The 26555-nt window shown below is 40.8% G+C and overlaps 1 protein-coding gene across 1 annotated transcript in view; it reads right to left on the reverse strand.

Moving 5' to 3' along the window:
* Positions 1-26555, reverse strand: part of LOC120858525 (protein O-mannosyl-transferase TMTC1) — a 302518-nt gene that overhangs the window by 26300 nt on the left and 249663 nt on the right. The window contains exon 13 of the mRNA XM_040234631.1: positions 10305-10413. Coding sequence (XP_040090565.1) covers positions 10305-10413 — 109 coding nt within the window. The remainder of the gene's footprint in view (positions 1-10304; positions 10414-26555) is intronic.

The raw sequence follows: 26555 nt of genomic DNA on the forward strand, positions 1-26555 counted from the left end.
ACACACACACTGTAATACTATTCAGTCAAAAAAATACAAAATCTTTCCATTTGCAGCAACATGGATAGAACTTAAGGACATTATGCTAACTGAAATAAGTCAGAGAAAGATAAATGTTATATAATCTCACATATAAAAATCCCACAGAAAACAAAAACATGAATCATATTCCATGACTTCAGAATATACTACATCACTGCAGTAATCAAAACAGTATGGTACTGGCACAAAAAGAGTCACACAGGTCAATGGAACAGAGTAGAGAGTTCATAAATAAACTTATGCACTTACGATCAATTATCTACAACAAAGTCGGCAAGAATATACAGTGGAGAAAAACAACCTCTTCAATAAATGTTGCTGGGAAAACTAGACAGCTACATGTAAAAGAATGAAATCAGAACATTCTCCAATATGTACAAAAATAAACTCAAAATGGGTAAGACCTAAATATAAGACCACAAATCATAAAACTCCAGAGGAAATATAGTTAGCACACTCTTTGATATAAATCATAGCACAATTTTTTTTGGATCTGTGTCCTACAGCAAAGGAAATAGAAGCAAAAATAAACAATGGTAACCTAATTAAACTTAAAAGCTTTTGTATGGCAAAAGAAACCATTGACAAAACAAAAAGACAGCTTTCTGAATGGGAGAAAATATTTGCAAATGACATGATTGATAAGGAGTTAATTTCCAAAATATATAAAGAGCTCATACAACTCAATATCAAAACAAACAAACAAAAATGTAATTGAAAAATGGGCAGAAGCCCTGAATAGATATTCTCCCAAAGAGGAGATGCAGGTGGCTTCTCAGGTGGTGCTAGTGGTAAAGTTCTCAAAAACTAAAAATAGAACTATCATATGACCCAGCAATTCAATTCCTGATTATATATCCAAAAAACCCCAAAACACCATTTTGAGAAGATACATGCACTCTAATATCATAGCAGCATTATTTCCAACAGCCAAGATATGGACTCAATCTAAGTGTTCATCAACCAATAAATGGATAAATAATATATTATATTAATATATCTACATCTATATCTATCTATCAAAATGGAATACTACACAGCCATACAAAAGAATGAAACTTTGCCATTTGCAACAACATAGAGGGTATTATGTTCAGTGAAATAAATCAGAGAAAGACAAATACTGTATGATATCACTTATATGTGGAACTGGGCTTCCCTAGATGGCATCACCAACTCGATGGACCTGAGTTTGAGTGAACTCCGGGAGTTGGTGATGGACAGGGAGGCCTGGCATGCTGCGATTCATGGGGTCGCAAAGAGTCAAACACGACTGAGCTGAACTGAGTGGCTCAGATGATAAAGAATCTGCTAGCAATGCAGGAGACTTGGGCTCAATTCCTGGGTAGGGAAGATCTCCTGGAGTGGGAATGGCTACCCACTCCAGTTCTTGCCTTGAGAATTCCATGGACAGAGGAGCCTGATAGGTTACAGTCCATAGGGTTGCAAAGAGTCGGACACGAAGAGTCGGACATGACTGAGTGACTAACACTTTCACTTCACTTTCATATGTAGAATTTCAAAAATGCAACAAACTAGTGAATATAACAAAAACGAAACAGACTCATAGATAGAACAACCAGTGGTTATCAGTAGGGAGAAAGAAGGGGGGATGGGCAATATAGGGGCAGGGGATTAAGACATGCAAACTATTATGTATGAAATAAGTTACAAGGATATATTCTACAATACAGGGAATACAGCCAATTTTTATAATAACTATAAATACAGCATAATCTTTAGAACTGTGAATCAGTATATTGTACACCTGTAACATATAATATCATATATCAACTATATTTCAATTAAAAAAATGTAAAAAAAAAAACCTGGCCCAAGTTCATAGATACAGAAAATAAATTCCCAGAGGCAGGAGAAAGTGGTCTTTGCAACCCCATGGTCTGTAGCCTGCCAGGCTCCTCTGTCCACGGAATTCTCCAGGCAAGAATACTGGTGTGGGCAGCTGTTCCCTCTTCCAAGAGATCTTCCCAACCCAGGAATAGAATCCAGGTCTCCTGCATTGCAGGCGGATTCTTTGCCATCTGAGCCACCAGGGAAGCCCAAGAACACTGGAGTGGGTAGCTTATCCCTTCACCAGTGGATCTTCCCAACCCAGGAATCAAACTCTTTACCAGCTGAGTTACCAGAAAAGCCCAATAATATCATATATCAACTATATTTCAGTTAAATATTAAAAAAAAAAAAACAGACCACCAAGATCATAAGCACAGAGAATAGATTCCCAGAGGCAGGGGAAAGGGGTGGATAAAATCTGTGAAGGGGGTCAAAAGACACAAACTTTCACTTATAAGGTGATTAAGTCCTAGGGATGTAATGTATAGTATGGTGAGCATACTTAATGACACTGTCTTGCATCGAGAGTAAATCTTAAAAGTTCTTATCACACACAAAAAATTTTGTAACTATGTATGGTCCTGAACTTATTGTGATAATCATTTTGTAAGATATACAAATATTGTATCATTAATTATATTGTATATCTGAAACAAATATGTTTATTATGCATGCATGCATGTTAGGTCACTTTAGTTGTGCCCAACTCTTTGCAACCCTATGGACTGTAGCCCACTAGACTCCTCTGTCTGTGGATTTCTCCAGGCAAGAATACTGGAGTGGCAAACTGGTGCTATGTAACAACCTAGAGGGGTGGGATACCCAAGAGGGAGGGGACATAGGTGTACCTATGATTGATTTATGTTGATGTTTGCCAGAAACCAACACAATATGCTAAAGCAATTATTCTTCAATTAAAAATAAATAAATTTGACCAAAAAATAAAATAACTGTAGTTAAAGTTTTAAATAAAAAAGAATATTGGAGTGGGTTGCCATACCCTCCTTCAGGGGATCTTCCCAACCCAGGGACTGAACCCATGTTTCTTACTCTCCTGCAGGTCGGTTCTTTAGCACTAGTGCCACCTGGGAAGCCCCCAATATCTCAATTATACCTCCACTGGAAAAAGTCAGTATATTAAAAAGAACTGCAGTATATTAAAAATGGTAATATTTGTTGTTTCCAGATACTAGGGGTGAAAGGTGAATTTTATTTTCTTTGATCTTTCCATGTTTTCCATTAGGTTTTAATATTATTAGTGTAATTTTATTTCTTCTGTTTTGGAAATCTTGCTTCTCCTTGGTTTCCCCACAGCTCTCATTGGCCATATACCTTCTAAGTCCCTTACATGCTCTGCTCTGGAGTTTTTAATTTTCTAATATTTGTCTCTTTCAGCCTTCAGATGCACACAGTTTGTAAGTACAAAAGGTTTCTTCTTCCACAATAGAGTTTATCCATTCCCACACCATCTTCCTGAAACATGGCTCTCTATGCATTTAAAAGCCTTCTCCAAAATGCTGCCATATTTCTACAATGTTTAAAACACTTTCTTCAGACACCTAACTTTCTTCCTATTATATATCACTTTCAAATCTGTGCTCCACCATGGGCCTTAATATGCTCCTTCATATTAGGTGTTTTCAAATTATTGGCCTGCTTTACAGATTTTCTCTCTCAAATTCTCTATTATGTCCAAATAGATTTACTTGCTACCTTCAAGTTCCAACAGAATAAGGAGCACAGTGTTAGTTTCAGACAAAGTCTGAAACAGTTAATATCATTAATTTTAGGGTTTTATGCAATAGAAACATAGTCTCAAGCCAGGGAAGTATTTCTTATCCTCCTGAAACTACCAAACTATAATTGAAGAAACCAGTTCCATTTGGGAGCCATTTTGTCATAGAGAAAATGGGCAATCCAGACCCTATGTAAAGCACATGACCAGAAGGAAAGCATTTAGAAATCAGGGTAAACTAGAAACAAGTTTAGTATAGAAAAGAGTTGTTCAGAAAAATGACAAGGCGGTTGTGCTCATAAACCATAGAATATTACTCAGCCATGAAAAGGAACGCATTTGAGTCAGTTCTAATGAAGTGGATGGGTCAGTTCTAATGAGGTTCAAGAGGGAGGGGACATATGTGTACCTATGATTGGATTATGTTGATGTATGGCAGGAATCAACACAACATTGTAAAGCAATTACCTTCCAATTAAGAACAAAGAAATTTAAAAAACCCGAAATCTAAAAGCTGTGTTCAATAAGCTATCCCTTGGGCCCAGCCCAGGGGGAGCAAATCACAGGACTATTGATTTCAACTCCATACAGGAAAGGGTTCTCTATCATTGTGGGCCACCACGACCACAGTGAGCATGGGCTCGGCACGCGCACATATGGTGGTCCTGGAAGATGACCAGTAAAGTGACAGAACGGTGACCAGTGTGTTACAGGTTGACTATGGTTTGCTTTCTGGAATGCTGATTAATAAAGTTGTGCTATCAAGAAATGGATTTATTTGCTAACAAAGGATATGAGCTTGGTGCTTGTGCATCTGAAGCATTCTTTTATTAAATAATTCAAAGCATGAAGATAAGATGCTGAAAGTTAGAGAGCGAAAGCAATCCTGAGTTATGCCCAACAGCTACTCTCTCACGAGCTCTCTCTGATGTTAAAATCAATTGCCCAAAGGAGCAGAAGAACCTTTCAATCTTTCAATTACATTCTTCAAGTTCACAGTATTTTACATTTGAATGGAGAATAAGAAAGGGTGGCAAAAGATGTGATCTTTGTATGTAAGGAAAGGTCGTGGTCATAGTATAATTTGTTTTTTCTTAAAACTTATTTATAACTTTATGTGGCATGCCATAGTGTTATATCAGTTTGCCATTATGGTACTCAAAAATTGAATTTACCCCATAATTGATTTTAAATAAGGCATCTGACACTTTTAAAACATAACTGAGAGAGTGTATATATGTTGCCCTTTTTAAACATATATATATGTATATATTAATACTATGTTTTACAGATATATATGTCTATGCTGCTAAGTCACTTCAGTCGTATCTGACTCTGTGTGACCCCAGAGATGGCAGCCCACCAGGCTCCCGTGTCCCTGGGATTCTCCAGGCAAGAACACTGGAGTGGGTTGCCATTTCCTTCTCCAATGCAGGAAAGTGAAAAGTGAAAGTGAAGTCGCTCAGTCGTGTCTGACTCTGCAACCCCATGGACTGCAGCCTCCCAGGCTCCTCTGTCCATGGGATTTTCCAGGCAAAAGTACTGGAGTGGGGTGCCATTGCCTTCTCCGATATATGTCTATAAAATTTGTTAACAGTAAGCTATTGATGAACGGACTAAAATTTCAGTGTCACCAAACATTGTCATCATTTTTAATAAAGTAACTTTTCATGAACTTGGAGTTCATCAATTTACAAAAGGAATACAACTTGAAACTTGGATATTTATTAAGGCAAATCGCTTTTCACAATATAACATGTTAATACTTTACTTGTATAGAAACAATAGCACTAATTGAAGTGAAACCTTAAGTTATTCATGAAAAAGTTCATCAGCACTTAGTTGACTTTAAAGGAGGTACTTTTAGACGCTCTTAAAATGTTAGAGCCATGAGAGTTAGGGAAGGTAATTTAGAGTAGTTATCAATTTTAGATTTGGAAACTGAGGCCCAGAGAGGTGGAACACTTCTCACTCAAGTTTGCACAGGTGTTACTAGGAAGTGGGGTCTAGAATAGGTACCTGGTTCACTGTCAAATTCTCCTAATTTGGGGAACTGACCCGGAAGTGCATGAAGTCCAGAGATGCTGCATGTATGCTTGCCTGGCTTGCATTATACAGTGAAGTATCCTGAGCCCATTCCAGTCCATTTCAGCTTGCTGATTCCTAGAATGTCGATGTTCACTCTTGCCATCTCCTGTTTGACCACTTCTAATTTGCCTTGATTCATGGACCTGACATTCCAGGTTCCTATGCAATATTGCTCTTTACAGCATCGGACCTTGCTTCTATCACCAGTTACATCCACAGCTGGGTATTGTTTTTGCTTTGGCTCCATCCCTTCATTCTTTCTGGAGTTATTTCTCCACTGATCTCCAGTAGCATACTGAGCACCTACCGACCTGGGGAGTTTCTATTCCATATCCTATCATTTTGCCTTTTCATACTGCTTTTCAGAAAGTGTGAAATTTGTCTCCTACCAACTTCCATTGGTACACATAAATTAGTTTCAGAAGTGTTAACCCACCTATCATGACAACAAATTGACGAACTAGATCACTATGTACGTTCCTTTTCTTCTAACTTTATCATTTCTGACCAAAATGCCTCAGATATGCAGATGACACCACCCTTATGGCAGAAAGTGAAGAGGAACTAAAAAGCCTCTTGATGAAAGTGAAAGAGGAGAGTGAAAAAGTTGGCTTAAAGCTCAATGTTCATAAAACGAAGATTATGGCATCCGGTCCCATCACTTCATGGTAAATAGATGGGGAAACAGTGCAAACAGTGTCAGACTTTATTTTTGGAGGCTCCAAAGTCACTGAAGATGGTGATTGCAGCCATGAAATTAAAAGCCACTTGCTCCTTGGAAGGAAAGTTATAACCAACCTAGATAGCATATTGAAAAGCAGAGACATTACTTTGCCGACTAAGGTCCGTCTAGTCAAGGCTATGGTTTTTCCTGTGGTCATGTGTGGATGTGAGAGTTGGACTGTGAAGAAGGCTGAGTGCCGAAGAATTGATGCTTTTGAACTGTGGTGTTGGAGAAGACTCTTGAGAGTCCCTTGGACTGCAAGGAGATCCAACCAGTCCGTTCTAAAGGAGATCAGCCCTGGGTGTTCTTTGGAAGGAATGATGCTAAAGTTGAAACTCCAGTACTTTGGCCACCTCATGCGAAGAGTTGACTCATTGGAAAAGACTCTGATGCTGGGAGGGATTAGGAGCAGGAGAAGGGGATGACAGAAGATGAGATGGCTGGACGGCATCACTGACTCAATGGACGTGAATTTGAGTGAACTCCAGGAGTTGGTGATGGACAGGGAGGCCTGGTGTGCTGCAATTCATGGGGTCGCAAAGAGTCGGATACCACTGAGTGACTGAACTGAACTGAACTGAACTGAACCCTGAGCCCTAGAGAAGCAATATGCATAGAAAGACATGGCTTTTCTTAAAGAAACTTGCAGTCTTGTGAGGAAAAATAAACCTGATAAACTGTTTACATCATATAGTTCAGATATTAATTCAAGAAATAAAAATATGTGATTGGTTTGTGCACTGATGCATGTTCCTGAACATTTCATAAAAGCTCCAAGGAAATCTAACGCCCCATGAGATGGGGAGGTGGGCGAGTGTTGGGGGAGGAAGTGAAAGTTGAATTGAAAAATGAGGATGATTTAGAAAGAGAGAAAGAAAAGATGGCATTACAGGGAGAAGGAACTATGTCAGTGTTGGTAAGAGCTCCCCCTAAAACAACATACCTTGTTATCTATTAGTTATGTATTAGTTGAGTGAGTGACATTGTCTTTTACCTTCAGGGTAATTTTCATCAGGAAGAACAATTAAATGTTTCTTGTATGTCCTGACAAGTTGTGAAGAAAAAAAAAGATGTGACTGATCTTGAAAGTGAAAGTTGCTCAGTCGTGTCCAACTCTTTGTGACCCCATGGACTATACAGTCCTTGGAATTCTCCAGGCCAGAATGCTGGCGTGGGTAGCCTTTCCCTTCTCCAGGAGATCTTCCCACCCCAGGGATCGAACCCAGGTCTCCTGCATTACAGGCAGATTCTTTACCAGCTGAGCCACAAAGGAAGCCCAAGAATATTGGAGTGCGTAGCCTATCCCTTCTCCAGGGGATTTTCCCGACTCAGGAATTGAAACAGGTCTCTTGCATTGCAGGTGGATTCTTTACCAACTGAGCTACTAGGAAAGCCTGATTTTAATGCGGTGCTTTATTCATTTACAGAGAATTGAAGCAGCTTTCAAAAACAGAGAACAAAAATTGAATAAAACAAACTGTTAAGGAAAATGATAAACCCAGTAAAAGCAGCACACACGGAAAAGTAGCCTATCCTGCTGAGACGGCACGCATTTGGGGTGGGGCCAATGGAGACAAAGCTAGGACTGATTTTCTTAGCATCTGAAAGATTTTTCATGTGTTAGATTAAAAAATAAAGCAATAAACTTGTAGTTCAGGAGAAACCTAATATTGAGTCATGAGAGAAATTTTCCCTTGAGTCCTCATCCAAAAGCCACTGAACAATGTAGCAGGTGCTGGCCTCAACCCAACCCTGGTCTGCAGCTGGAAGGAGTAACTTCACCTGGCCGTTCTCACGCTGTCCCTCATTGCAGCACAAGAGCATGACCCTGAGGCACAGTTTGTTACATGAAACACTGCCCACATGCCCAGCCCTACTTGAAAGATGAGTAAAACCTTGGCCATGTGCTGGACTGGAGGGGTTACATGGTCTTCAGATCATATCCATTCATCTTGTGGCTCAGCTGGTAAAGAATCTGCCTGCAATGCGGGAGACCTGGGTTCGAACCCTGGGTTGGGAAGATCCCCTGGAGAAGGGAAAGGCTACCCACTCCAGTATTCGGGCCTGAAGAACTCCATGGATTGGATAGTCCATGGGATCACAAAGAGTCAGACACAATGGAGTGACTTTCACTTTTCATTCACTCAGTATTTACTGACTGCATACAGTGTGACAGACAAGGGGGGAAGGTCATGAATAAAAAAGACAGCCATTCTCATGGAGATTGGCTCACAGAAATATTCTAATGGTGGGAGAAAGATCACAGACGTAAATAAATGTATGTTAGATGGTGATGAATGCTTCGGAGAGAAATCAAAGAACGTGTGGGCAGTGACGGAGTTGTTTCAAAAGGGTAATCATAGATAGCCCTTCCACACAGAAATATTTGGGCAGAAACCAGCACAAGATGAGGAAGGAAACTCAAAGATGTCTGGGGGAACAGTGCTGCAGGCAAAGGGCACAGTTAGTGCAAAGGCCATAACTGTGTGGCTTGTCTGAGTAGCTGCAAGCCACCAGCCAGGCAGAGGTAGGCGAAGGTCTTCCTATGAAAATGAAGGAGCCAGGATAAAGTGAGAAAAGGGAATTAATAATGGAATCTTTTCTCCAGGAAACTCCTACTGTGTCTGCTTCAACATAAACCAAGGCAGCTGAGGACTGTCATGTCTACCATAAAACATGAGCATCATCATTTTAGCTTAAACTTTGTGTTAAAACATGCATTAAAATCACTCACTACAGACACAGGCCTTTGTCTAAAGCCCACCTACACTATACGGAGACTAGCAGAGCAAGACAACTAGATTTATCACTTCTGACATTTAAATAGCCACTGAATGTTCTAATTTTGTTTCCTGGTGAAATCTCCAAGGTTTTTCAAATGCAAATTGCACCCCTGTGTACCTGACAACATCAAATCATTCATTACATTGAAGTCAATGCTGGAGGGCATCTTTCAAAGGTGTTGAGTTTGAGTTTAATTTTAAAGACAATCTGGAAATTGTATAATAGCAGAATCTACCTTCTATTGAGGGCACTTATGTGTGTCAACAAAACTCTATCATAAATTTAGAGAAGACAATTTATACTTGTTTTCCCACAGCATGGGGCATGCATCTAGGCCACTGAAAGGTGGGATCAAATGGTTTGTGGCCAGGAGCCTGCGTATATAGTTAGTCGTGTCTGACTCTACACCACCATGGACGGCAGCCCGCCAGGCTCCTCTGTCCATGGATTTCCCAGGCAAGAATACTGGAGTGGGTTGCCATTTCCTCCTCCAGGGGATCTTCTTAACCCAAGGATTGAACCCACGTCTCTTGCATTGTCAGGTGGATTCTTTCACCACTGAGCCACCTGGGAATTTTAGATACAGTGAAAAGGAGGGAAATCAAAATACTTCTCCGTTTTATGCCATGAAAAATGTTCTCTCTTAGGAGCCTGTCCTATGTGACTCTGTGATCTTCTGATAGGTATTAAGACATAGGATCTATAAGATTATTGGTAATTGTTTCAGAGATCTTAGTCCATTAGCAATTCCCCAGAAAAATATAAATAATTAGTAATTAAACAAGCAAATATCACGTACTGTTCATGACGGATTTTGTCCCAAAGTGATAGAGAATTTAGTAGTGGTTTATAATGGACCATCTTAGTCTAGAGACCCCATACATGCACAAAGAATACTGGAGTGAGAAACCTAGATTTGTGATTTCTATCAAGAAGAAAACTGACATACAGGTTAGTTGTCCATTATGAACTTACAAGTTAAATGATATAAAAAAATCTGTGTATTATAACATTAATTTATACATTCAACAGAAACAGTTAAGAAAATATTATGTGAAACTAAATGGAAATAATTACCTGCTCAGCCAATAATGAAGCTAAGCTTGAATATGCATCTGCAAACTCTGGACCATATTTAATGGAATCCTTCAGTAAGGTGATAGCCTCTTCCTTTTTCTCCTGAGACCTATAGATTATGAGTGGAAAAAAGGATATCTTTTAATAAAACTTTAAATCCTCTGATTAGACTTGAAAATCTCATTTCTTTTAACAAAGATTAACGGATTCACTCTGGATTTTACTGCAAATAAATTAAACTAGACTTCCTTCCTCCAGGTGCTAACAAGTTTCTGTCTCCAAATTCTCAGTGGAAAGAGATGTTAAGATGTAAACGATGCTGAAGATTATTCACTGATTTCTCCACCTTCCATTTCCTGCTATGCATTTTTAGAGAATTCTATTTAAAATTTTATAAATTGTTTAAATAGAAAGTTTAACCTTCAGAGGAGCAATTTTGGGCACATGACCTGGGCAGCATGGGAGCCACTTTATAACGTGGAGGATGGTTCGAGCCCCTCTCATACTAGCTACACCATTGCAGGCTGGGCTCCTAATAGAAGCAAGCCAGACAAACTGCCCATGTCCATCTTTGCTTTTCTAAGAGAGAGAGCTCTTATACATAATTTGTGAAATTATGAGATACTGGCTGGCAAAGAATGACCAGCTATTTTATCCTCATATTTTTATTGAAAATTGGTCTGACGGTCTTCTTTATTTTAGTTTTCTCCCAGTGATTACATTTTTCATTCAAAGAAGACTCAAGGCCTGAAAGTTATTATTTTGGGTGAAAGTTCTCTTTCCTGTTAGTGCCATGGGGAAACATTGGGTCATTAGTATGACATCAGTGTCTTAGAAGCCAAAAATGTACACTGGCAGTGATCAACGCTGCCATCAATGTAATGCCACAAACACTGACCACTTGCTAAACTCTAGACGCTGTAATTGACAACAGAGGTGGAATAAGAATAGAACCCGTAGAACTATGAAGGGCACATAACCTAAGGGTCCCTCAACTTTATCAGTTACCAACACTGAATTGTACGCTTATGTTTATATAGGATCAACAATCATTTATTCAGCAATGAATATATACCAAATGCTCTGGTCAGTTTTCACATAACATTAATTCTCACAACAATCTCATGCAGCAAGTATTATTATCTTATCATACTCATTTTTCTAATATGAAAATCTGGATTCAGAAAAGTTAAGTGACTCATCATGTTCATATACCTAGGACTCTGAGTCAAGCTCCAGTGCTCTTCCCTCATACCGTATCTGCTTACTCTAATTGCTTAAAATCCACCTCTTATGACCTTGATGCTGGAAGTGTGACCCATGGATCAGTATCTTCAACATCACCTAGCCTCTGGTTAGCAATGCAGAGTCTCAGGCCCCATTTGGAAGTAAAAAATTCAGACCTTTCATTCAAAAAAGATTCTCAGGTAATTTGTACACACATTGAGATTTCAGCAGTGCTGCTCCCTGAATTTTCAAAGGCACCTGAGAGTAACTCCTGCCACAGAACCTCTATGCAGGGCTTCAGGCTCTATGGGATGAAGATCTATAGGGGAAACCCAGTACTGACTCCATACATTTGAGTTCCAATTGCTAAAAGTAGCATGCTGCAAGGCTGTTTTCAATCACAGACCTTGGGGAAAAAAGCCATGTTTCCAGCACAGATACTGTGTTTACTACCATTTGGTTTAGCAAACATTTATCACCATAAATTGTAGCTATTTCCCAGGGGATGTGGCTGTCCATGCTACTCCTTTTTGGGATCTAGCTAACTCCTACTGGGCTCCTCTTGATATCAAGGTGTAACACCTGCCTCCTTAAGTGGCTCGTACTTGGGATGGGGCTTTAAAGATGTATAGTTTAACAAATCTGCATTACAGCTCTTAGAGCTCTGAGAGCACTAAATTGCTTTCTTGTTAATCCATTCATTTAGTTGTTAAACATTCAAAGAGAGTCCACAAGACTCTATGGACGTTCACTATGTGTACAGACACTTGGGTTTCTCTTCTAAAATAAACTTTGAAGTAATTCTTCCATGGGCACATGTTTTTAAATAAAAAACATATTTTTAATCCTGGTAATTTAACTATTGATTTCATGGTTAGAAGACCTCTTCCCCCAAGGATTTTGTAAATCTTTATTAACATTAATTTGGAAAATTTCCCAAAATCCAAAGGAAGATACAGATTTAGAAAATTAAGGCTGAAATTCAAGCCCCTCGGGACATAATTTAGCTTGGATATTCTTTAAAATCAGCAAAGAAAAAGCCACAACAATTTGACAGCAAAGATTTAATGACTTGCATTTGTTATGACTCACATCAATTAGAATGACAGCTTAACCTTTTGTATATGAACTCAGTGAGATTAATTACCATGTGCAGTCCATGAATCTAAATACTTGAGGTTGTCCATTCACATTCATGTGACATATTGGAAAAGTTCGCATCAAAGTTATTCACAGGGAACTTTGAATTCTTTATGAAAAATTGTACCTCTATTAATCTCTTCAGGGACTGACTAATAAATTTTCAAGAAAACACCTCATCCTGTAATTTCATGTGGTGTATAAATATTACAAGATGCAAAGACTGAGGCAGAGGAGACTCTTCGTCTTGGCTCTGCATTCCTGGAGGACTCTGCTTTTCCCTGCGAGCCTCTGACAGTCCTTAGTCCCCAGTAGGGGTCAGGCACATGCCAAGTGACAGATAATTATAAATGTTTTTAAAGAAAGCCCAAGAAAATGATAAGTGGTCATTCTGTTGCTGTTGTTTAGGTTCCTGAAAGGGAGAGGACTAGTAGGAAAGATATATTTCTCCTGTAGATCTTCCTTGTTCACCCTTTGGTAGGAATTATGAAGCTGGTGTGCTTTTGAAACATTCAGTTCAATTCAGTTCAGTTGCTCAGTCATGTCTGACTCTTCGCGACCCCATGACCACAGCACGCCAGGCCTCCCTGTCCATCACCAACTCCCGGAGTCCAACCAAACCCATGTCCATTGAGTCTGTGATGCCATCCAAGCATCTCATCCTCTGTCGTCCCCTTCTCCTCCTGCCCTCAATCTTTCCCAGCATTAGGGTCTTTTCAAGTGAGTCAGCTCTTCACATCAGGTGGCCAAAGTATTGGAGTTTCAGCTTCAACATAAGTCCTTACAATGAACACCCAGGACTGATCTCCTTTAAAATGGACTGGTTGGATCTCCTTGCAATCCAAGGGACTCTCAACAGTCTTCTCCAACACCACAGTTCAATTCTTCTGTGCTCAGCTTTCTTTATACTCCAACTCTCACATCCATACATGACCACTGGAAAAACCATAGCCTTGACTAGACGGACCTTTGTTACCAAAGTAATGTTTCTGCTTTTTAATATGCTGTCCAGGTTGGTCATAACTTTCCTTCCAAGGAGCAAGTGGCTTTTAATTTCATGGCTGCAATCACCATCTGCAGTGATTTTGGAGCCCCCAAAAATAAAGTCTGACACTGTTTCCACTGTTTCTCCATCTATTTCCCATGAACTGATGGGACCAGATACCATGATCTTCGTTTTCTGAATGTTGAGCTTTAAGCCAACTTTTTCACTCTCCTCTTTCACTTTCATCAAGAGGCTCCTTAGTTCTTCTTCATTTTCTGCCATAAGGGTGGTGTCATCTGCATATCTGAGGTTATTGATATTTCTCCCGGCAATCTTGATTCCAGCTTGTGCTTCTTCCAGCCCAGCATTTCTCATGATGTACTCTGCATATAAGTTAAATAAGCAGGGTGACAATATACACCCTTGACGTACTCCTTTTCCTATTTGGAATCAGGCTGCTGTTCCACGTCCAGTTCTAACTGTTGCTTCCTGACCTGCATACAGGTTTCTCAGGAGGCAGGTCAGATGGTCTGGTATTCCCATCTCTTTCAGAATTTTCCACAGGTTTTGGGATCCACACAGTCAAAGGCTTTGGCATAGTCAATAAAGCAGAAATAGATGTCTTTCTGGAACTCTCTTGCTTTTTCTGTGGTCCAGCGGATGTTGGCAATTTGATCTCTGGTTCCTCTGCCTTTTCTAAAACCAGCTTGAACATCTGGAAGTTCATGGTTCACGTATTGCTGAAGCCTGGCTTGGAGAATTTTGAGCTTTACTTTATTAGCATGTGAGATGAGTGCAATTGTGCAGTAGTTTGAGCATTCTTTGGCATTGCCTTTCTTTGGGACTGGAATTAAAACTGACATTTTCCAGTCCTGTGACCACTGCTGAGTTTTCCAAATTTGCTGGCATATTGAGTGCAGCACTTTCACAGCATCATCTTTCAGGATTTGAAACAGCTCAACTGGAATTCCATCGCCTCCACTAGCTTTGTTTGTAGTGATGCTTTCTAAGGCCACTTGACTTCACATTGCAGGATGTCTGGCTCTAGGTGAGTGATCACACCATCGTGATTATCTTGGTCATGAAGCTCTTTTTTGTACAGTTCTTCTGTGTATTCTTGCCACCTCTTCTTAATATCTTCTGCTTCTTTTAGGTCCCTACCATTTCTGTCCTTTATCGAGCCCATCTTTGCATGAAATGTTCTCTTGGTATCTCTAATTTCCTTGAAGAGATCTCTAGTCTTTCCCATTCTGTTGTTTTCCTCTATTTCTTTGCATTAATTGCTGAAGAAGGCTTTCTTATCTCTCCTTGCTATTCTTTGGAACTCTGCATTCAAATGGTATATCTTTTCTTTTCTCCTTTGCTTTTTGCTTCTCTTCTTTTCACAGCTATTTGTAAGGCCTCTTCAGACAGCCATTTTGCTTTTTGCATTTCTTTTCCATGGGGATGGTCTTGATCCCTTGTGTCCTGTACAATGTCACGAACCTCCGTCCATAGTTCATCAGGCACTATCTATCAGATCTAGTCCCGTAAATCTATTTCTCACTTCCACTGTATAGTCATAAGGGATTTGATTTAGGTCATACCTGAATGGTCTACTGGTTTTCTCCAATTTCTTCAATTTCGGTCTGAATTTGGCAATAAGGAGTTCATGATCTGAGCCACAGTCAGCTCCTGGTCTTGTTTTTGCTGACTGTATAGAGCTTCTTCATCTTTGGCTGCAAAGAATATAATCAATCTGATTTCAGTGTTGACCATCTGGGCATGTCCATGTGTAGAGTCTTCTCTTGTGTTGTTGGAAGAGGGTGTTTGCTATGATCATTCATTCTCTTGGCAAAACTCTATTAGCCTTTGCCCTGCTTCATTCCACATTAACTTATAGCAAATAATCACCTAAGTAGAACCTTCCTTGTCATATAGTATGTAATTAGTCTGTGAGAATTAAACTTCATTTCAACCTGTTTCTGAATTCAGTAACATCCTCTTCATATCTGCATTATGTATGGCCCATGTTTCTTTGTTAATTATCCTATATTAAAAAAACAAAGATGATATTCCTATAATTCTATTGGATTATTATTACAGCTTGGAGTGCATCTTACTCAGTTTCACTTGCAAACACTTTAGTTCATACCCCACTTCTAGTTCCCTCTTTGTCCTCCTTCTACTATATAGAGACAACTAAATGATACTTTTTTTTTCCCTAGCGTATTGCTCTCAACACATTGCCTTATATAAAAAAATCTTCATTAATTCCCTACTACTCACAGACACTTAGTTTAAAACCTTCTATAATATGGTTCTAAGCACTATTACAAACATACCCAGTGGTGTGGACTAGTGGGTATGAGTCTAGCCAGACGGAGTGACCTTTGACATCTATCCTACAGAACCCAAGAGATCACTACTCCAGTACATCTCTGCCCTCACTGTGTGTTTAAAATCACTTGGTGTACTCATATAGAGATCTTAGTGTTCTGAGATTGTAGTGCTCTTACTAGCTCTGATTATCCTCTCATCAGAGCTCCTAACCATGTAACACAATCCCAGACCATATATATGCTACCTTTCTTAAATTTTTACTTTATTTTGAGTCTCCACTAAGAAAAAAAGATAGTAGGGGAATAAAAGCCTTGCTCTGGCATCCAAAGTGGCAGCTGCCCCCTTTTTCTTCAGCTCAACATTCTAAAGAGCAACTAGGCTTGAGCCTACTTTGCTTCTGCAAGGTCCTGGCACTGCACCTAAAGGGCACCCCCACTGCCTCCAGCAGGAGGGTGGGAGTCTATCAGTGAGTGCTCCACACAGTCAAGTTTTCAAAGCTTCATGTTTCACAGTAGCTCTTTGCTGAACATTTATTCACTGCTAAAGACAGAGTACGTGATTCCTTTGCATTATTTAATTCCCATTAAGCATTTTGAATTATGCATAATTGTTTCCATTTTAAAGATTTAGAAAACAATACTAGTTCCTTGGAAGAAAAGTTATGACCAACCTAGATAGTATATTCAAAAGCAGAGACATTACTTTGCCGACGAAGGTCCGTCTAGTCAAGGCTATGGTTTTTCCTGTGGTCATGTATGGATGTGAGAGTTGGACTGTGAAGAAGGCTGAGCACTGAAGAATTGATGCTTTTGAACTGTGGTGTTGGAGAAGACTCTTGAGAGTCCCTTGGACTGCAAGGAGATCCAACCAGTACATTCTGAAGGAGATCAACCCTAGGATTTCTTTGGAAGGAATGATGCTAAAGCTGAAGCTTCAGTACTTTGGCCACCTCATGCGAAGAGTTGACTCATTGGAAAAGACTCTGATGCTGGGAGGGATTAGGGGCAGGAGGAGAAGGGGATGACAGAGGATGAGATGGCTGGATGGCATCACCGACTCGATGGACGTGAGTCTGAGTGAGCTCCGGGAGATGGTGATGGACAGGGAGGCCTGGCATGCTGCGATTCATGGGGTCGCAAAGAGTCAGACACGACTGAGCGACTGAACTGAACTGAACCACCAGTCCAACAAAAATTTTTAAAAACCCTGAGATTTGGAGTGCTCACAGGATTTGATCTTCAGTTCAGTTCAGTTCAGTCGCTCAGTCACGTCCGACTCTGTGCGACCCCATGAATTGCAGCACGCCAGGCCTCCCTGTCCATCACCAACTCCTGGGGTTCACTCAGACTCACGTTCATCGAGTCGGTGATGCCATCCAGCCATCTCATCCTCTGTTGTCCCCTTCTCCTCCTGCCCCCAATCCTTCCCAGCATCAGCGTCTTTTCCAATGAGTCAGCTCTTCACAAGAGCACACAGCTACTTTAACACTAAGATTCAACTTTGGAACTTCAAATTTAGCATGTTGCATCACTGGGCCATGATTGGCATTTCTGCATCCATTCTGTCACTCTCTGTCTGTGACCATTATTAGGCTGTAAGCTCCTTCATAGGCAGGACTTCTGTCTTATTCATTTTAGTTACTTCTTTCATCCCAGAGACTAGTAAGATAATCTGTACAAACAGAAATCCAATAATTACTAAGTTATTTTTTAAACCATCGTTTTACTATTTTCTTCATTCCTAGATCTTTATAAGTCTCCTCAATTAATCTTTAAAAAAATAACAGAGGCGGGTGATATAATTATTTATTTTATATCTCTGATTCTATAGCTCTTTCAATATTATAGAAGTGATCCTAGGAACAGAGAAGCACTCCAAGCCTTAGACTCATAAGAAAATTACAATATAGCTTCCATTTATTGAGCACTTCTTATTTACCAGGCACCGCTAAGCAGCTTCTCTGCATAGTAGCTAAAAGCACAGACTCAAAAACCAGGATGACTGGGTTCCAATATTACTGCTTTCTTTGGCAATTGTCTGATTTCCCTGTGTGTCTGGCACACAGTAGCTACCAAATGTTTTGGCTTTTATCAGCTTGTTAATGTTTCTAAAATCATCCATTAAACTTATATTCTCTCTTTAAAAATTAGTTTCTGAAACTAAGGAGAATGTAGTGCTTTTGAAAATCCTTCCAAAGTAATATACTTTTGTAGGGAGAGAGTAAGGGGTCAAAGTAGGTGATTAAAAATAGTTAATCCTACTAGGGGATTGTAAGTAGAAAAAAAATATGTGAGACCCCTGTAAATTAATTATTACTCAAGAAAGCAGGTTCGCTTAACAACAAAACCAAGCAGGCTTGCTTAGCAGTAAAACCATGCAACCGAAGCGCGAGACATGCCCCCAAACAACAGAACAATGGCAGCGTGAGACCTACATCCTGCCCAGTGAACTCAGCAAGTTAATGATCTCTAGGACACGCTCTCTGCACACATAAAAAAATAAATAAATAATTTGTGGACCTTTTTTGACCATATAGGGACAAGAAAACTTCCCTGCTTAAGCTGGGAGAGGAGGTGATGATGGAAGCATGATGTCTATTCAACAAAGTCAAAGAAGGTCTTCTCCACCTCTCCACTTTTTCTTTGATTAAAAAATTGTAGTCCACTAAGTTCTCAGGTGTGGCATTCTCTCACCAGCCTGCTTGTAAGCCTCCCAAGCGTTCTATTCTAATAAATCATTTAGCTGTTGCTTTGCCTCATGGTGAATTCTTTCTTGGCTGAGACATAAAGGACTACGGTGCCGGAGCTCTTCAGAGCCTCCCTTCTCCCTCCCCTGAAATGCCACCAAACAGCTTTACTGTCACATTTCAAACTACTCATAACAAATTTAAGTTAGAGGGTAGAGTAATTTTTCCTGTGTCTGGTCTGATATGACAAAGGATTTTTAGTATAAAGTTGTCACTAAATACACAAATGAATAGTGCTGCACTGAATGTAAAATAACCCAGTAACTGAAACAGTCAAAACCCCTGGAAACCTCATTCTTAGGCAAATGCCAAGCTGAGAAGGCCTAAACGGCAGACTGATAGTTCAGAATCCACTCAGCTGATGCTGGAGCCACACAAAGGAGTGGGTCTTCATTTTGCAGGGGTGATGGCTAAAGGTGAATATTTAGGCAAGAAAGAATTGGGAGCAATTTTGAGCCTCTTTTTCAGTCATGCCAGGAAAGCTTCTTAGAAAAGAAATGTTTAAGCAGTTCTTTCCATGTAAAAACGAATAACAAGAAAGGCAGAAAATTTCAAAATAGACATTACAAAATGCTTAATAAAGGGAATTAACTATGTATTCTGACAGTACAGATCACCTCTGGGACAGCATTCGACAGTATTAAAACTCCCTAATGCATTCTTTTGGCTCTATAATAGGCAATTTAGGGAAATCCAAAGCCCATTATCAATGTAAGCCTCCATCTATATAGGAATACTCTGTTAGTCCTTTAGACAGAATTGACAAGTCAATTCAAAAGGTAGAAAATATGAAAGTAACATTTTCACCAAGCATGTGATTCACCAACGATGTGTATTTCCTCTCAACAACCAAGCAAGTCCACAGGCTGTTTTTCTGAATTTCAGACAAAAAGCTTTAAGGAAATAGATAGGGAAACAGAAGAAACAGTGTCAGACTTTCTTTTTTTGGGCTCCATAATCACTGCAGATGGTGATTGCAGCCATGAAATTAAAAGACACTTACTCCTTGGAAGGAAAGTTATGACCAACCCAGATAGCATATTCAAAAGCAGAGACATTACTTTGCCAACAAAGGTCCGTCTAGTCAAGGCTATGGTTTTTCCAGTAGTCATGTGTGGATGTGAGAGTTGGACTGTGAAGAAAGCTGAGCCCTGAAGAATTGATGCTTTTGAATTGTGGTGTTGGAGAAGACTCTTGAGAATCCCTTGGACTGCAAGGAGATCCAACCAGTCCATTCTAAAGGAGATCAGCTCTGGGTGTTCTTTGGAAGGAATGATGCTAAAGGTGAAACTCCATTACTTTGGCTACCTCATGCGAAGAGTTGACTCATTGGAAAAGACTCTGATGCCGGGAGGGATTGGGGGCAGGAGGAGAAGGGGACGACAGAAGATGAGATGGCTGGATGGCATCACGGACTCGATGGACGTGAGTCTGAGTGAACTCCGGGAGTTGGTGATGGACAGGGAGGCCTGGCGTGCTGTGATTCATGGGGTCGCAAAGAGTCGGACACGACTGAGTGACTGAACTGAACTGAACTGAGCTTTTCATAACAGGTGAATAAATTGACAAAATGAAACCTCAGTACATCCCCCATCTAATTAGGCATGGGCACACTTCTTTATCCCGAGGGCAGGAGGAGAAAGGGGCAACAGAGAATGAGATGGTTGGATGGCATCAACAACTCAATGGACATAAGTTTGAACAAACTCTGGGAGACAGTGGAGGACCGCATGTACTGGTGGCTGCAGTATGTGGGGTCACAAAGAGTTGTACACGACTTAGTGACTGAACAACAACAATTGACGTGGAAATTCATATCACACTGTGAGGCCTGTCAGAGCTTCTGTGAAGCCTTCTGCAGGTACTGATGGAACTATCAGAGAACTCCAAAAAAGTGGAAGAACCAGGGAGAAGTAAATCTGCTCCTGGGTTAGGCAATAATATTTCCTCTCTGCATCCTGAATGTCCTCATCTGTCAAACAGTCACCATGTGAAGACTGATAATCCTCCAGGACCTAAAATATTCAGTCTTCACTTTTCCCTTAGATCAACTGTTCTCAAATTTTAGTGCTTAAGAATCAATACTGGAAAGGATTTTCCTGGTGGTCTAGTGGTTAAGATTTTGCCTTCCAATGCAGGGGGTGTGGGTTCTAATGCTGGCCAAGGAGGTAAGATCCCACATGCCTCACAGCACCCCCCCCAAAAAAGGAAAAGAAATACATACATAACAAAAAAGCAGTATTATAACAAATTCAATAAAATCCTTAAAAAAAAAATCAATACAGGTTTGGTATAAGGAAGGATCCCAGGCCTTCTAAGATTCAGTAGGTCAGGGGTAGGGTCCAGGAATCTTAATAAGCCCCCCAGGTGATTCTGTTGAAGGTGGTCTTCAGTCTATGATTTAAAAACTCTGTCCTGCTTACTATGTGGGATCTGCCTGCTCAGTTGATCCTTGATATAAGGCTACATGTGTCAGGATGAGGAAAGCTAAAAAAAAGGAGAGATATGATTTTCTGGAACAATTGGCGCAAAAAGGTCACAGTGGGCAGCTGATTTGCCCAGATGAGCAACATTCCAGGTGCCAAATGATGTAGGGAGGCTGCAGATAGGGTGCCTGGAGGGTGCCACTGCAACTAGAAGAGCAGCTGTTTTGCTCACAGAAGCTCTGTGGCCAAGTTCTTTTGTGTGTCCAAGTTTTAGCTCCTCTGTTGTCCACATATGTATCGACAGAAGTAAAAGTCTCCTAATATTTTGCAAGCAAAATGCCTCTCTCTTAGGTCTCCCTTAGGAACTTCCAAAAGGCTAAAATCCCCGAGAAGGGGATCCTGGGACCAATAACTTCCTCACTGATTTCATAAGAGAAATATTAACTAGAAATTAGATCTTGTTCATAATGTGCAAACTTTGCCGTTGAATATTTGTAGTTTCACAGAGAATTTTCCCTTTGGTTATACAGCAGTGGGACTGTTTTTTCTCATGTGTTAAGTAACAACATTCACCTCATCTCACTTTCCTGGCTCTGCCTCAGTGACAGATATTTAGCAAAAGCAAATAAGGCTTCAGCACGTTTTCCTTTGGTAATTCAGGTCCTGTTAAGTTTGTCAATTTAGAAAACTTTTTCAATTCCTGTGTAAAATCTCATGACACATTCATTTAAACTGAAAGCAGATGCTTGCTTTGAAAAAAATATTGACATTTGGGGAGAATTTAGGAAATGCAATAACAGAAATAAATGGATTTGGCAATCCCTTTGCATGCAGTAAAATTTCCTATTAACCACAGTGTGAACCTGGAGTGCTGGGCAGTCTCTTAACCACCATTCCTTTGCTGGGGTGTTTTGCTGTTGGATCCAGGAACAGTGTCTCTCACAAATGGAAAAGATGGTGACTTTAAGGGAGGGGCAGGGGATGCTGACAGATCTTTACCAGCTCCTCTGAAAAACTGAACTGTGAAAGTCAGATTGTGAATGTCTGACTAAAAGGCTGTCTTTACAGAGTGGATATTTTTCTGTGGCTCTAGTGTCTCCTAGCAGAAGGAAAAGAAGAAAACTGGATCCTACCCTGTGTAGCCTCTTCTATATTCTAGTTTACTGGGTGATGCAATGGAAACCTAGTTTACAGGCACTTGCCCTAGTTTTTCTGCTTCATTCTTTATGGAAGCCACATAGAAGAACTGTCTGGAGGACAGATTCATAGGTATTCGTGGTGAAGAATGAATTTTTTTTTTCAATTCAAAGCCATACTCACTATAGTTAGAGTTATGAGAGTAGATCCCCTGGACGTCTCCCTCCTGCTTGCAGTGGGTTTGCAGAACCAGAGTCAGGGGTCTGGAGCCATAGTGTAGGGGGTGATGGGGGGGCCCGCCCTGTGTGGTGTGGGTGGTCTTTAACACTTCTCTCCCCAGCTGAAAGCCAAGGGAGGGAATGATGGACAGTTCTGACATTTTCTGGTCACCAAGCTACAGACATGGAAACAGAGCTCACACAAAGACCTCACACAGGGCTGGTAGGAGTGGGTCCTGAGAAAAGGTTCTTCCCAAGTCCCCTCCTCTTATGCTCCTTTGGCTCTTCATCTGCCTGGTGAGGTCCCTGCCCTGAACCCTGGCAGCAGGACGCTTGTTCCTCATGGCCTTGCTCCTGCATGCATGGAGCCAGTTCTGCGCCATGAGTGCACAGAGGTGGGCTGAGGGGTGGGGCAAGTCTCAAGTAGCATGTCTTCGAAGCAAACAAAATGCTGATGCTAAGCTCTTTAGCAATTTGAAGGAAAGCAGAGAAATAATGTCCCCAGGTTGGTTCCTGGAAAATAAGGCAGCTGAGACTAGCTTGGTTTAGGCAGGATTCATTTACCCCATAGATAAAGGATCATCTGGATGACACAGTTGAATGCATGTCCCTGGTTTAGGCTCAGGCGGATTGCTGTCTAAATCCCGGCTCTGTTCTCACCAGCTTTAGGACTTGGGTTAGATGTTACACCTCCATGAGCCTCAGTGGCCGAATCTGTGAAAGATGCATGGTTATCTCTACCTCTTCAGGTTCCTCTAAAGAGTGGAATAAACACGCACACACAGGGTGTTTACCAGAGCGTGGAGTGCATGGGAGGATGCAGTAACTGCTAGATCCATGCGCTCCTTCCTTCCTCTCCAGCTGAATTAGCGTCTGGAATTTCTACCTGAAGGCTCACTGATCTCTCAGCAAAAGGGAGATGCTCCCCCAAGGCAGGATTGCCTCTGAAGGGAATAGGGACTTTCAAATTCCTTTCTGATCTTCCATTTCCATTTCAGTATAGAGATGAGAAACTTGGAGTCAGTGAAAAGCACTGATTCTTGCAGCAAGAGAGCCTTACAGAATCATCTAGTCCCATCTCTTATTTTGAAAAGAAGGAAACTGAGTCTCAGGGAGATTGAATATTGACTAAAGCTCTTTAACAGCAAGAACAGAAAATGTACCACCTACTTCTGATTTATTATTAATTTTAGCCAAGAATATGAGCTTCAAATTGAAGTGAAAAATTACATCCCTAGGCTAGTAATAATAACTAAGGCTTATTTTATCTTTATTGGGGGTTAGGTCCTACATTAAGCATTTACATGCATTCTCTTGTTTAATACGCATGAAGGACCTGGTTACTAGCAGTATTTTTACTTTGTGTGTGTGTTAGTCGCTCAGTCGTGTCTGACTCTTTGCAACCCCATGGACTGTAGCCCGCTAGGCTACAGCCATGTAATTCTCCAGACAAGAACACTGGAGTGGGTAGCCATTCCATTCTCCAGGGAATCCTCCTGACCCAGGGATCAAACCCAGGTCTCCTGCATTGCAGGCAGATTCTTTACCATCTGAGCCACCAGGGAAGTCCCATTTTTACTTTGTAAATGAGTAACTGGAGCCATTGCAAGATCAAATTGTTTTCCCGGGGTCACACACTACTATGTGGTAAAGCGGAGATCCAAACTTACTAAGCTCTACAGCTCCTATTCCTGAGGAGAGTGCAGGGAGAGTGCAGAGTGCAGCCATGTGACGCAACAGCTCATGGCATGTGACAGCCCTCACCATCTCCCAGTTAGTAATGAGGGAGTGAAGGTACTGGCCCTCTGGAAACCCTCAGTGGGAAGGTACATGAGATGTGAGGAAGTGCTCTGTAATTTGTCATTCAAGCGTTAGTTACCATTCTTTTTACCTGGAAGAAGAGAGGTGGCAGAAAGGTTGAGGGCATACAGCCCTACAACGCTGCCCAGCAGAGAGGTGGCATAGCAGGAAAGCACCAGAGTGGGCCCTGCACGACGCAGGGAGGTTGGCAGAATTAGTAAGAAGTTAGCAAGAAGGGGGTAAGTCTCAAAGGCCTCCTTCTCCTCAAGGTGCTTCCCAGGACCGAACTGCAGGTCACAGGCAAGCATGGGCCAGAGGGGACACAGACAGCATGCACAGTCCCATCCTTGGCATTTCTCTTCTGGCCTACACAGAGCATTTTTAGATTTGAACTTTTTTGAGGATCTCTACCACATTAAATTCTGAATTTAACCTCTATGTGAAGGCAAAGTTGATCTCCAAATGAATTTGAGATAAACAGTTGCTCAATTTTTATTTCCAGTGAACACCTGCATTTCTAGTATTCTTTTCATTGAATTGTACCTTTTTTAAGCTATGAATCAAGAGTTGTTCCAAGTCATTTCCCAATACAGGAGTTAAAGAGCACTAGATTAAAAATTGAGGCCAGTAAAGATTATGAGAATTAAAGGAGTGGGGACATGATTTTAAGGACAGGTAAGACCACTGAAAACTCCTATGCTTGACAAAGTGGTCTGGCCTGTTTAATTATATTCTGTCAGAAATATTTATGCAGTGAAAAAATGATGACCATCCAACACTTTCAAGAGAATATAAACAAAACTGGGGTTCTTGAAAGCTTGCTTTCCCCAACACTGCATCCTGCGCACAATTGTTTTCTGGCCTCAGGAGTGTTTATCGCAGCCATCACAGCAAAAGAAAGGACTGAGAAAAGGGAGCCTTCCTTCCTCCTTGCAAACCATGCTATAGATTTAAAACAACTCATTCATGCTCTCATCATTAGTAACCACAGCAAGACTGAGAAAAGTTTTTGTTGGGGGAAGGTTACTTATGAAAATATTTCAACAATTAGCAATCTGTGTGTGTATATATACATATACATATATATATATATATAAAACACCCAAATCTTAAGAAAGTAGGTAAACATTCTCATCATTTCTCTGATAATGCAGTTTTGTACAGACATGGAATATAAGATGATAAAATGCAAATAAATAATATTTTGGATGAACTAGAAGAATTGTCACTGAAAAATCTTTGTAATAGTCTCTCAAATGTAGTCTGCATGTTTCTATTTCTTGAATGGTGACAAGGAGTTAGCTTAGCTGGGAGTCTGGGTTTATACAGTGTGGGAGAGTGGCAGAAAATAAAGAAGAAAGGGGCAGGATTGTGGGAAGTTTTGTATATTCACACTATATGTGTATATGCGATGGACAATCAATGAATTTCTCAGTTCTCCTAAATGTAGTGGGAAGGTAGAAGAAGAGCAGATGCAGGAAATAGAAAAGAAAGATAATGTGTTATGAGCAACAAAATAGAGAGCTTCAAAGCACCAGGAGGTCAACAGGATCATATTCTTTACCTCAGAGAAACCAAGGGGAGTGAGAGCTGAGAGAGTCTTTAGAATTCACAGCTGGTATTAACAGAGCAGCTCCAGAAGCTGAATGAACAGGTAAGGGGGAAAGAGAAGCAGTAAGTGCTCACTATTCTTTTTGCCAATTTGATCAGAGAAAGGAAGGGGTGAAGAGAACCACTTGATGGAGTGGCTGAATGGAGACATTCATTCCCCAGAAGAAGTGGGGCATGTGGAAGTTTCTGGAATGGGAAGAATCTGAAGACCGAAGAGAATGCTCATGATAACGGGCAGGGAAAGGGAGAGAAAAAGAACCAATAATACGTGGATTTTACACTGAAGCTAAGGGCTAAAACAAAAGACTGACAACACCAGATGTTAGGATGCTAAGCAAGTGCATCTCTCACCAATGCAAATGGACCTTCTCACCAATGGAGTGAAAAGTGGTACAATTACTTTGGAGAACTGTTTATCTGGCAGGTTCTTAAAACATTAAATATTTATCTACCCACAATTCCCTGGTGGTGCAGAGGTTAAAGCGTCTGCCTGCAATGTGGGAGACCTGGGTTGGATCCCTGGGTCGGGAAGATCCCCTGGAGAAGGAAATGGCAACCCACTCCAGTACTCTTGCCTGGAGAATCCCATGGACGGAGGAGCTTGGTGGGCTACAGTCCACGGGTCGCAAAGAGTTGGAC

Source organism: Oryx dammah, unplaced genomic scaffold (genome assembly GCF_014754425.2).
Source record: "Oryx dammah isolate SB20612 unplaced genomic scaffold, SCBI_Odam_1.1 HiC_scaffold_29, whole genome shotgun sequence".
In the NCBI taxonomy this organism is placed as follows: domain Eukaryota; kingdom Metazoa; phylum Chordata; class Mammalia; order Artiodactyla; family Bovidae; genus Oryx; species Oryx dammah.